The sequence below is a fragment of the Notamacropus eugenii genome, chromosome 5 (assembly GCF_028372415.1).
Source record: "Notamacropus eugenii isolate mMacEug1 chromosome 5, mMacEug1.pri_v2, whole genome shotgun sequence".
Lineage (NCBI taxonomy): Eukaryota > Metazoa > Chordata > Mammalia > Diprotodontia > Macropodidae > Notamacropus > Notamacropus eugenii.
The window spans coordinates 155,333,586-155,347,094 of NC_092876.1; the positions used below are offsets into that span (position 1 = coordinate 155,333,586).

The 13,509-nt window shown below is 41.8% G+C and overlaps 1 protein-coding gene across 3 annotated transcripts in view; it reads left to right on the plus strand.

Moving 5' to 3' along the window:
- The first annotated feature begins 9,073 nt into the window (after positions 1 to 9,073).
- Positions 9,074 to 13,509, plus strand: part of PGR (progesterone receptor) — an 87,407-nt gene continuing 82,971 nt past the window's right edge. Inside the window, exons 1-2 of one of the 3 annotated variants that reach the window (XM_072611290.1) lie at positions 9,074 to 10,849; positions 12,158 to 12,309. In XM_072611290.1, coding sequence (XP_072467391.1) covers positions 9,198 to 10,849; positions 12,158 to 12,309 — 1,804 coding nt within the window. In that variant the 5' untranslated portion in view covers positions 9,074 to 9,197. Of the gene's footprint in view, positions 10,850 to 10,871; positions 11,170 to 11,284; positions 11,485 to 12,157; positions 12,310 to 13,509 lie in introns of those variants that run through there. The other 2 variants (XM_072611291.1, XM_072611292.1) reach the window with 2 other exon arrangements.

Here is a 13,509-nt window from a genome sequence, read left to right on the forward strand (position 1 = left end):
TCCTGGGGCTCCAGTAGCCAATTGTTGTCCTCAGACCATCAGCTAGCTAGACAATTCCCCAAGTTCTGAACAACAGAGCTCTTGGCTTTTCCCTCATCAGAGTGTGGAGGTTGAATTTAAACTCCTGTTTAAGTCAGAATATCAGCACTGTTGGCCCACAGCAAATTCAATTGATCGTAAAATCAATTCCTTCCCCGGTCTTTTGCTTATGTGATGAATTTTTGATCCTGGGCTGGAAAAATTACAAACTATGATTTCTCTTTAGATTTCCCAACCACTATCCATGTTTGGATTTGTTTTTTAGAGCAGTTGTGGGGACATCTGGGCCTTACTGCTTCCTCCTACTCTACCATCTTGGCTGGCATCCTGTTGAAGTAGTTCAATACTAGATTCTCATGTCCCTTTCCTTCCATCACCTTCCTTACGTCTTATATCTTCTAGGATTCTCTGGAATCTAGTCCCAAGAGTGCCAATGATTGATGCTGCTCTAACTTTAGGGTGCAGTGAGTAGTGTTTCATAACCCTACTGGAGGGAAAAGGGGGGGCAGATCTTGTCACTTCCTTTTGATGTTATGCAACTGTCCCTTTGAAATTATGAACACCTGATCTAACTTCCCTAGGTTACACCTTCCCAGATTCAAGTTAGCTACAAAGGAAACTGAGAAGACCTCCATGAACTGAAGCACAATTAAGTAAACACAACTAGAAATACAATTTATATGGAGATATCAATATATAGATACATAATTTTGGAAGACTTTAGAATTCTGATCAAGAAAAATGGCAGACCATGTATCCAAAAGAATGAAGATTTTTTTAAAAAGCCACTCACCTCCTGACAGCGATAATGAACTTAAAATGAAAAGAGAGATATACATTTTCAGATATGGCCAATGTAGAAAATGTTTTTTGCTATGTAGCTACATATTAAAAGCTTTATTTCCTAGAAGTTTTTTTCCTAATTTGCTCAACGGGAACAGCAACTGGAGGATCAAATTAATTTCAAAGATTTAAATTAAAAATTTTTTTAAACTACCTTCACATGCAATATTCTTATTTTAACTGAATGAATATATAAATTAAATGTATAAAACAATTTTTAAGAGTCTCCTTTGTTTACCAAGTTAAACTTATGCCTTTGGATCTCGTTCCTTTTTAAAATTTGTTCCATTATTTTTCCTTCTGTCTCTGCATTTTCGTGTTCATTTGTTTCAAAGGTATCATCAAAATAAAAGTCATGTCCAGTCTATGTTCCACACTAAAAGGAGTTTATGGATGTGAACCAACATACTTGCTCAGCCAACAATGTCTTCAAAAGTAAAATATGCTTATTATAAAGTAGATGCAAAAAAGCAACTTCTCATTCAATTTTACTTCATCAATGTTTTAGAAGAAAAAGAATTAAATGAGGCCTAGAATAACAATGTATATAAATCCTATGCCCTAGAACATATGTCAAGGAAATAAGTCAATATGTAATCTAGCAGCTACTTATATTAGTATTAGAAATATCTCTGAGGTTGTTGCAAACGTCTTAGAGTAGTTTTCATGCTTCATGAGTGTCATATCTATCCATCTTATTTTATCTTGATATATTATAACAGTAGATTTTTATGTATCACTAATGAGTGTGGAAAATATCAGAGTATGATATGCTTTTAAAAATTAAACATCCTTTCAAATACCAATATTAAGCAATGGCAAAATAGACAAAATATCATTTCATTGACTTTAAATTGTCCATGATGTTTTCTGTACTTTCAAAAGTTAAATGTTAAATATTAGCATGTCCTAATATTGCTATACTTGATGAACTGTTGTTTTGTAGTCTGGAATATACATATATATGTATGTATGTATGTATGTATATATATACATATATATATATAAAATTATATGGTACTGGATTTGGGGTTAGAAGACAGGGATTAAATCATAGTTGCACTAACACTAACAACTGTGTGATCTGGGGCAAGTCACTAAAGTCATTAAAGGTTTGGACAGAATGATCTCTAAAGTCTCTTCTAAATTTAAATTCTGTTTTCCTATGTTTTGCATCAGTGGTATCAAGCTCAAATGAAAACCAGACCTCTGCTATCCACATGATAATTTAGAAAACCAGTAATGAGCATTATGTTGTATTTTTATTTTGTCAAATATTTCCCAATTACATTTTAATCTAATTTTGGCCTGAAGGGAAGTTTAACTCCTCTGCTTTATATCATTGTCAACATGTATGTTAAAAGCTCAAATTATGACTGACTTATTGAGTGATTATATTATCAATTAGTGATACTACAAATCTTTTGTAATTTCTTTTTAACTGCTATTCCTCCATGTGGGTGCTCACACGCTGATCATGATTACCAACCACTTTTACCTGCCTTTACTCCTAGGCCAATTTCCAGACAACTGGTCTTTTTTTGCAAGAACACTTTCTGAGTTGTGCTTTGTGGGCCTATTATATCTATGGGCAAAGCAGAATAGAGAAAGCTCAAAGGAAATAAATGCAGGATGTGCAACTTCGGAGTATCCACCCCAAATGTTCACATGGCCAACCTGAGGAAGAGCATTCTGAGCTCATTTTGGTCTGATCAGTCAGAGTTGGACACACTGAAACTTGACTAACATATTTATGTCATTGTGGTCCTCTTTGAGAATGTGAGACAACAACCAACCAATGTCTGAACAGAACTCTAGTTGAGTTTCACTCTAACCCAGATTATCTTCCCCTAGAACCAGGCTCCCCACCACAATTTCCAGTTCTGGAGTCATAAACAAATTAATTCTGCCTTTGTGACTACAAAAGGCATTTCAATCTACTCCTCATTGGGTTGCACTTACTACATTTTTTAATTTGCCAAAATAAACTATCTCTTCCAGTTCACTGCCCCCCTACATGTATTGTCCTCTCCTTCTAGAATGGAGGTTCCTTAAGGGAAGAAACTGCTTTGCTTTTGTATTTGTATGCATAGTACTTGTTATAGTGTTTAAAAATTATTAAACATAGAAAGTGCTTAATGTTTTTTTCATATATTCATTCAAAATAATTGCAATACTATCAATGTTCACTTATACCTTCAATCACATTGGAAACACCTAATATCAGTGATTCTTTGATTAGAATCTCACTTTAAACTCACAAAGTGCCTTTATATACACAAAGACATTAATAATGCCTTAAATTTTGGGTTCCCAGGCTAAAAAGCATGGTTTATTTAACCTTTCCTCATAGGGACTATTTTCAACATTGTTGATGCCTTTAATAATATCTTGACGAGTTTTTTCTAAATGCTAAGAAAAGTTGTGGTACGGTAGAAAGAAGACTTGATCTGGGAGGCAGGATCTTAAATTCTAGTACTGGTTCTGCCACTTACTGCTTAAGTAATCCTCTTCTTATCGCATCTACCTCATTCTACCTTGTATGATTACAGTTATTTGTGAATATCTCTTAGTTTCCTTTTGTTCCCATTAGACTAAACTAGAAGCCACCAGCCATCACAAATGATAAAGAATGCTAGAACTGGAATCAGGCAGACCTGAGGTTAAATCAGGTGTGTGACCCTGGCCAAGTCATTTAACTTCTGCTTGTCACAGTTTCCTCAACTATAAACTCCTAGGGTTGTAGTTAAGGTTCAAATCAGACATTTGTGAAGCTCTCAGCACAGTACCTGGAACACAGAAGGTATTTAATAAATGCTCATTTCCTTCCTTAAAACTCCTCAAGGCCAGAACCCTTTATATATTTTCTAAAGGACCCAGAAGTTACAGGTGCTCAAGACTTATAAATTAATTGATATAATTAAGAAAAAACTTTTAAGCCTATTTGAAAACATGGATAAAGGAATGGAATTTACTTCTAGGTGTCAGAAAAAATCATGTGATCTAAAGAGACTATAGAGTTATGCATTTTTAAAACATTCAGAACACCAATATACACAACTGAATGTAAAACAATGCTACCACTGTACTAAGTATTTCTTGGACAAAGGACCTGTGCCTCATTTTTGACAGATGGTACATCTCCAATCTAGTCCCAGCTTTGCTCTTAACTTGTTGAGCATGTTTTCCATCTTTTGGAAGTCACTTTACCTTTCTGGATCTTCCTATTTTTCATCTATTTTTTTTTAAAAGAAGTTGGGGGAATGAAGCCAAGATGGAAGAGTAGAGCAGGAGCTCTCCCACCACAGCCCATAAAATACCTGTAAAAAAATGACTAAACAAGTACTAGAGCAGCATAAGCCTCAAAACAACAGAGTAAAAGAGATTTCCAGCCCAAGGCAGCCTGGAAGGCCAACAGGAAAGATCTATCGCAGGTTCAGAGTGGAGTGCAGCCCAGGATTGGCCTCCATGGCAAGGACAGTACTAGAGAAGGTGGAATCCCGGGCAGCAGTTGCAGTTCCCAGATCCCTCAACTCACAAACACAAAAGACAGTTTCAAAGGTCAGCAAGAAATCTTTTTCACCTGGGTGAGAAGGGAGCAGGGTCCTCCCCTAGCCCTGGCCCCTGGTGGCAGCAGCATCCATTTTTAGAGTCTTCCCCCTAAAGACCCTGGGGGTATTGAGTCACTGATCTGGATCTCAGCCCTGAGTGGCAGCCCTGAGGTGAGGAGGAGCACTGGCATGGTGGAGCTGGTGGAGGCTTTGGAGAGGATCCTGGGCAGAAAAGCTTGTGGTAGCTCCCAGACCAGAGCACAGGCCAGGAGAGAAGTAAACTCCTCTCCCTTGATTGTGCCACTATGGAAGTACTGAAAACTTACAGGTCCCTAGAGTATACCCTCTCCTTGACAAAGAATTCAAAAGTCAAGTAACTGTCTGGAAAAATGCCCCAAAAGTGGAAAAAATAAGACTATAGGTTACTTTCTTTGTGAACAGGTATTTTCTTCCATCATTTCAGATGAGGAAGAACAATGCACACCATCAGAGGAAGATCTAAAAGTCAAGGCTTCTGCATCCAAAACCTCCAAAAGAAATATGCAGTGGTCTCAGGGCATGGAAAAGCTCAAAAAGGATTTCAAAAATCAAGTAAGAGAGGTGAAGGAAAAATTGGGAAGAGAAATGAGAGGAATGCAAGAAAATCATGAAAAGCAACAGTTTGCTAAAAGGAGACCCAAATACCACCTAAAATAGACTAAATCAAGTGGCAAAAGAGGCCCAAAAAGCCAATGAGGAGTATGTTTTAAAAGGCAGAATTAGACAAATGGAAAAGGAGGTTCAAAAGCTCACTGAAGAAAATAGGTCTTTAAAAATTAGAATGGAGCAGATGGAAGCTAATGATTTTACGAGAAACCAAGAAATTACAAAACAAAACTAAAAGAATGAAAAGACAGAAGACAATGTGAAATAACTCACTGGAAAAATAACTGACCTGGAAAACAGATCAAGGAGAGACAATATAAAAATTATGGGACTACCTGAAAGCCATGATCAAAAAAAGAGCCTACACATCATCTTTCATGAAATTATCAAGGAAAACTGTCCTGATATTTTAGAACCAGAGGGTAAAATAAATATTGAAAGAATCCACCAATAACTCCCTGAAAGAGATCTGAACAGAATAACTCCTAGGAATATTGTAGCCAGATTCTAGAGTTCACAGGTCAAGGAGAAAATACTGCAAGCAGCTAGAAAGAAACAATTTGAGTATTGTGGAAACACAATCAGTATAACACAAGATCTAGTAGCTTCTACATGAAGAGATCAAAGGGCTTGGAATATGATATTCCAGAAGTCAAAGGAACTAGGATTAAAACCAAGAATCACCTAATAAAACTGAGTATAATACTTCAGGGGAAAAAATGGTTATTCAATGAAATAGAGGACTTTCAAGCATTCTTGATGAAAAGACCAGAGCTAAATAGAAAATTTGATTTTCAGATATAAGAATCAAGAGAAGCATGAAAAGGTAAATAAGAAAGAGAAATCATAAAGGATTTACTAAAGTTGAACTGTTTATATTCCTCCATGGAAAGATAATATTTGCAACTCAAAACTTTTCTCAGTATGTGGGTAGTTGGAGGGATTATACATATATACATATATATATGTATATATATATATATATACATATATATGTAGACAGAGGGCATAGGGTGAGTTGAATAGGAAGGGATTATATCTAAAAAAATAAAAGGGGTGAGAGAGGAATATATTAGGAAGAGAAAGGAAGAAATAGAATGGGGCAAATTATCTCTCACAAAAGAGGTAAGAAAAAGTTTTTTTGATGGAGGGGAAAGCGGGGAGGTGAGAGGGAAAAAGTGAAGCTTACTCTTTACATTTGGCTTAAGGAGGGAATAACATGCTCACTCAATTTGGTATGAAAATCTTTATTACACTACAGGAAAGTAGGGGAGAAAGAGATAAGTGGAGTGGGGCGATGATAGAAGTGGGGACAAATGGGAGGAGGGAGTAATCAGAAGTAAACACTTTAGAGGAGGGACAAAGTCTAAAGAGAGAATAGAATAAATAGGGGGCAGGATAGGATGGAGGGAAATATAGTTAGTCTTTCACAACATGACTATTATGGAAGTCTTTAGCAAAACTACACATATATAGCCTATATTGAATAGCTTGCCTTCTCAGTGGGGATGAGTGGGGAGGGAGGAAAGGAGAGAAGGTGGAATTCAAAATTTAAGGAATTAATGTTGAGAATTGTTTTTGCATGCAACTAGGAAATAAGAAATACAGGTAATGGGTTATAGCAATCTATCTTGCCCCACAAGAAAAGAAAGAAGATGGGGATAAGGGAAGGGAGGAGTGTGTTAGAAGGGAGGGGTAATTGGGGGAAGGGGTAATCAGAACGCATGGTATTTTGGAGTGGGGAGGGGAGAAATGGGGAGAAAATTCGGAATTCAAAATCTTGTGGAAATGAATGTTGAAAACTAAAAATATATCAAAAAAAAGAAAAAAAGAGAAAGTTGTATTACTTGATCACTAAAGTCTTTTTAAATTAAAAAATGATATGAACTTAGAGATGGTTTGGTGTAGTGCTCCAATCCCTGGGGACCAGCAGAGGTTTTAAATGTTAGCTAGACATAGGTGATAGCCTGCACAAAGAATCAGTCAAGAAATAGAATGTCATTTACAGGTAGGCCAGTTTGGTTGTAAAGTTGAGTGCATGAAGGAAATAAGTCCAGGGAGGAAGGTTGCATCCATAACACCAATGGTTTTAAAAGCCAAACAACAGGAGTTTATATTTTATCCTCGATGCTAGAGGCAATAACTACAGAGTGACAGTCATATCTGTATGGAGGAAGGACTAAGAGAAGAAGAAACCAAACATTTGGAATTTAATTAGGAAGCTATTGTAATACAATCCAGTCCAAAGATGATATGGGCTTCAACTATAAGGTGAGTGAAGCAAAAGGGGAGATGAAAAACAGACTGTAGAGGAAGAGGAAATACAACTGGACAGTTGAGTGGATTTGTGGGGAAAGGCAAAGGGAAAAGCCCAGGATGATTCCAATAGCAAAGCTGAGATTGGACATAAAGACAAAATTTCCTGAAAGTACAGACTGAAATTTCAGAATGTATTAATTGGGGACAGAAAAAAATAAGTATGACAACTAGAATTGAAACTTCCTATGCAAAATTAGAATGACAATAACGATTTCTTACATATACACTGCTTTATAGCTAACAAAGCAAATTCCCTACAATTCCCTCTTTGATACCAATACTTTGTGTCATACTCTCAGTATTACAAATGAGGAAACAGGGGCTGAGAGAAAATACTATTATTTAGCTTCCACTTTCAAATTCCACCGCCACTTCCTTTTCCTCTTCTCCCATTGCACAGAGAATGAGCATTGGGGAGAGCACATCATGCTGCTCCAGATAAAGGGGATCTGGAAATGGTCCAGCTTTATAGAAACTTTGGTGTTGGTATTAAATGAAATTTTTCTTAAATTTTAAGACAATGAACCCCTAATTAAGAACACTAAACAGTTTTCTGTCCAGTACTTTAAATTCCTAATATATTACTGTATAAATTGCAACTATTTGGCTGTAAAATAATGGTATAATTTATAAGATTCAAGAGAAATTGTTGCATGAGAGTATTCTTCTTATGATTTGTAAAGAAAGGGGAAATTATTTGTCAGCACATTTGACCAGATATCTGTAAAGATTCTATCTCTTACACGATGTAACTTGCTCATCCGACTCCTCTGGGTGAAAATAATACCTCGTTTCCCAGGCTCTGGGAGATGTCTGGGTACAAATGGAGAGACAGTGAGCTGTCCCATAATTGGTCGGGGGGAAGGGCCTTAGGCGGGGCCAGATAGAGGAAGACCGGTGGTAGCAAACCGATCTGAAGACTGGAGCTACTCCAGGTTGATAATGACTTCAGCTTCTTTCTACCCAGTAAGAGAGGACTCCGGTGCGGGGGCAGCATATCCTCCAGTCACTCTGTGCTGTTGAGAGTGATTTCAACTAAGAAGCGCCTAACACAATTCATCAAAGGTCCTGCTACTATTCACCCTAAGCGGTTGGACGCTATGCAGGAGGTGCAAAGACTTCGGCAGCTCCTCCGAGTTTAAAGCTGGGAAGTCTCTTCTCTTAATTCAGTGGGGGCCGAAAAAAAGGAGCACCTAGCAGACACTGAGGGGGCGGAGGCGAATATTTCTTTAAGTCCTCGGGGCTATCCTGCTGCAGCCAGATTTGACTCCCACCAGGACTTGACTTACAAAACGAAGCTGAGGGAAAAGGAAAGAGTCTTATCTTAGAGGTTCTGTGGCTTGGGTTTGGATGGGCTTTGCAGCCGAGGAAGGGAGATCTCCTCAGAGAGTAACGATTTGCCCAGTCTCAGGGCTACGGTTTTGAGACTTAACAATCGTGCCAGAACTCCGATTGGCAATAAGAGGAGCCGCCTGGGTTCTCTCCGCTGGAACCACATTAACAAAAAGATATCCCCACAATCACTTTCTCGTCCACCCCTACTCCCCACTCCAATCTACAAACCTGGAAAAACATCCAGCCTCCACCCCTTCCAAGAGGATGGAGGATCAGTGTAAAGAGTGACCAGCTTCCGCCCTTTTTAAGCCTAGAAGACTGACCATCCCCTGGGCTTAATCAAAGTGAGCTTTTTTTTCCCTCCCTTTCCTCTCGGACATCTCTGCCCCCCCCCCCCCCTTTTCCCCTCTATTCCCTCCTCCCTGCGGACTAGGGCGGAGGAGAGAAGGGGGTGTCCCGGTCGTCATGACAGAGCAGAAGGCAAAGGATCCACGGACTCCCCACGTGGTGGATGGTGCACCTTCCCCCTCTGATGTTGAATCCCCCCTCTTGGATCACCCGGACCCTGACCCTTTTCGATCTCTTCAGAACTCGGAAACTTCTCCAGTGGTCACGGCACTTCCCTTATCCTTGGACAGGTTACTCTTCACCAGAAGTAGCGACGAAGAGGAGCCCCCGGACGGGAAGGGGGAAGACGAGCAGGTCCTGCCCGAGGTACACGGCGCGTATCCCGTAGTAGGAGCAGGAGCAGGTGGAGGAAGCCAAGGAGGAAGACCTGGAAGCGTCCGACCCTCGGATAAGGACGGAGGGCTGCTGGACAGTGTCTTGGACACACTGCTGGCGCCCCCGGGGCCAAGACACGGTCACGCCAGCCCTCCCGCCTGCGTCGCCACCCCCTGGTGCCTCTTTGGCACCGAGCTCCCCGAAGACCCTGGGGTCGCTACCTCATCCCAGGGGGCGCTGCCGCCGCTCATGAACCGACTGCCGGGCAAGGAGGGCGAAGTCTCAGGTGCTGCGGCCTCGCACAAGGGCCCGCCGGGGGGGCCACCCCCGTCCCGGCCGCTACTGGCCGCCAGCCCCCAGTGGCCAGAGGCAGCCGCTAAACCTCCGCGGGCCGAGGATGGGCCCGAGAGCTCGGCAGAGCACCTCCCCAAAGGCAGGTCCAGGGCTTTAGCGGGCGGCGGCGGGGTGGCAGTGGCCACGGCCCCGACCCTGCCGCCTGCGGGAGGCGTCCCCCCAGTGCCTAGGGACGATCCTCGCTTCTCAGCGCCCAGAGCCGGCCCCGCCGCCGAGCAGGAGCAGTCGACAGCCCCGGGGCGCTCCCCGCTGGCCACCTCGCTGATGGACTTCATCCACCTGCCCATCCTGCCCATCAACCCAGCCTTCTTGGCGGCCCGCACCCGGCACCTGCTGGATGTGGAAGGCTACGAGGGTGGCTCGGAAGCCTTCACGCAGCCCCGGGACTCGCCCGCTTCCTCGTCCACCCCTGGAGCCGGCGGCGACTTCCCGGACTGCGCCTTCCAGCCGGACGCCGAGCCCAAGGAAGACGCGTACGCGCTGTACGGAGACCTCCAGCCGCCGACGCTGAAGATCAAGGAGGAGGAGGAAGGTGGGGACCGCGCAGCCCGCTCCCCGCGCTCTTACCTGGTGCCCGGCCCCAACCCGGCCGTCGGCCCCGACTACGTGCTGGGACCGCAGCTGCCACTGCCACCGCCCCAGCCGCGGGCGCCCTCGTCTAGACCCGGGGACTTGGCAGCCCCCTCCAGCGCCCCCACCAGCACTTCCTCGTCGTCGTCGAAGTCGTCGTCCTCGTCCTCCTCCTCGTCCGTGGCCGCCGCAGCCTCGCTGTCCACCCTCGAGTGCATCCTGTACAAAGCCGAGTCCGCGCCGCCTCAACCGGGCCCCTTCGGGCCGCTTCACTGCAAAGGGCCGAGCGCAGCCGGCTGCCTCCTGCCCCGGGACAGCCTGCCCTCCACCTCGGCCTCGGCCGCGGCCGCTGCCACCGGCGCGGCCTCAACACTCTACCAGCCCCTCGGGCTCCCCCAGCTGGGCTATCAGGCGGCCGTTCTGAAGGAGGGCTTGCCGCAGGTCTACCCCCCCTATCTGAACTACTTGAGGTGAGTGGGGCGCAGAAGGTGCGGGCGGGGGGCAGGCTGGGAGCCTGCCTGCCGTAACCTCTAGAATCCGAGTCCCCAGGGGTGGGGGGGTGGGGGAGGAGGGGAAGAGGGCGAAAGCTCGGGGCGGGGGAGCGGTGTTACAAGGAATTCTGTGGTGCCACTACGACCTTTCCAAGAAGATAACGGTCCTCAAGGTTGCGCCTCCCGATCTTATTCCAAGAGAGGGTGGAGGAACTGTTCTGAATTGGGGGAGGGAAGAGATTACTTTTTTCCTTCTGTCTCCTCCCCACATTCCCTTCCTCCTCATCTGGCGTTCAGAGGTAAGGCGCTGAGGGTACCTGGGGGCCTCCGAAGCTCTAGGTAAAATTTGGGAGCTGAGCTGGAACCTGCGGGCCAGCACCGCCCTTGGAAAAATGTGCCGCGTCACTCCGGCTGAGTCAAATCCGAGTGGCGAGGGACGGAAGCGGCCAGAGCGATCTGAAGGAAAGGAGGGAAACGGCGAGGGCTGGCCCTTTCGTTGTTTTCTGAACTTGGCAGTTGTCAGTTTCCACTTAGAATCTAGTTAGTGCGGCGTGAGGACAAAGAAGCACACCGAAACCAAAGCAGAAAAAGCTTGTGCTACAGTATCCTAAAAAGTAAAGTTACCTTTCTTGAAGATAAAACTTTGCATCCGGCTTTTCGCATGGCGGTTAGAAATGACCACTAGTAGCTTATTTATACTTGTCAGTCAAAACCATGGAAGATTCTCGGTTAGAGATACCTTTTTATGTATTTTCTATCAGTTTATTGGACAGGTGCAGGTGTGTACATAGTAAAGTCTATTTGTCTTTTCCTTTAAGTATTCTATAGGTAAACATCTAGTTGCTCCAGGGGTAAAGGAAAGAGCACATTTCAAAGAATTTAGACGGAGGAGGGATTTTAAAAGTATTTTAGCTGTCATTAAAAAAAAGGCTAGCATCTCAGCTGACAGCTTCTAATTTGAACGTTTACTAGGAAATGATTCATTTTTGCTACGGACGTTGCCTTTCCCAGGCATTACATCGTCACTCATTTGTTGACCTAACTGGGTGCTACTGAGTCTGGCTAAAAAGTTTGTGTCTGAAGAATGTCACAATTGAATAGTCTATTTATAAAGTTAATAAAGGAAAGGAAATCTGAAACTGTTCATCAGCACATTTTAAATTAGTTAAATTTTGATTTGGAATCATTGGACTCTTTTTTTAAATTAACGCTGAATTCATGGTTGTTTTTTTAAAGAGTTCATTGTTGAAGGTTGCAAATGTCATCATATTTCTATTTAATTCAAAGGCCAGATACAGAAGCCAGCCAGAGTCCTCAATATGGTTTTGAAGCATTACCTCAGAAGATTTGTTTAATCTGTGGGGATGAAGCTTCTGGTTGTCACTATGGAGTTCTTACCTGTGGAAGCTGTAAGGTCTTCTTTAAAAGGGCAATGGAAGGTAGGATTGTTTACATTTAGTTATTATACTTATGTAAGTGGAGCTGTTCTATTCATTTCAAACTTCTGGTTATACTTGCCTCTTGCCTCTCAGAAGATACAATCTAGTTTAAAATATTGTGTGTACCTGTTAGATATTTAGTCTTTACAACTTAAAAATACTATCTAGAAAAAGTTATGTACTTTTCAAGCCACTTAACTGATACTTTGAATGTTGTATATGAGGCATTATTGTGCTGGTAGAATTATTACTAATTAAAATTTAACTTTAGCAATTCAAATAAGACAACTTTATTTAATTTTATTTTTCCTGTTGAGTACTTAAAATTAAATTTTTGATGAATAGAAAAGATTTTTAATGAGCTAATGGGATACTATGGTATGCAGTATATTAAAAATAAGAAAAAATATTAATCACTAAGTGGACTTCATCAATTATTTTATAGTTTATTCTTTCATTACATTAATGTACTCTCTTGTTGAGTGACATTTGCACAATAAAATTGTATTTCTGAACACCGTGAAAATTGCTTCCTTTTTAAAATGCAGGTGTTAATGTAGGATATTTTCCTTTGTTATAATTTTAATCATATTAATTCAAATGAAGACAAATTTGGATGCCTTGTAAAGAAATGTCATTTATAGGGTTGTTTTTACTATAAATAACATATGCTATTTATTTTGTAGTGGTAGACTTAAAAAAAAAACTCTTCAAGTTCATTGAACTAGTTACTATCCAGCAGTATATCATAAAATTCTCAGACTTTTATAGAAAACATTTTAAGTTCACTTTATTTACACTCTACACAACCAAACATATTTATATTTAAAAATTAGATTTTTTTTTTTTGCAGCTACAAATATCTACAGCAATAAAATCTTTTTAATCTGCTCATACTAAATCTTGGAATCTCCACAAACGAATGGAGTGACTCTTAAGTCAGCCAGCAAAAGAACCCTAAGAGTTCTGCTCTATTGCTTTCTGATCTCAGGGCCCTCCTTTTTTTCTATATTGAATGCAGTAATCTCAGGTCTAAAGACTTCATGAAAAGAGGGAAGTAGAGTATGGTAACTTCTTGATGATTTCAAATGGGTTTGAAGCATATTTCTTCCTAGAGGTCTACTGACTTTTTAAAATGCATTTAATCAAAAAGTACACTGTGGATGTCAAACAAAAATTGAGTATTTGAAATTGTGTAGA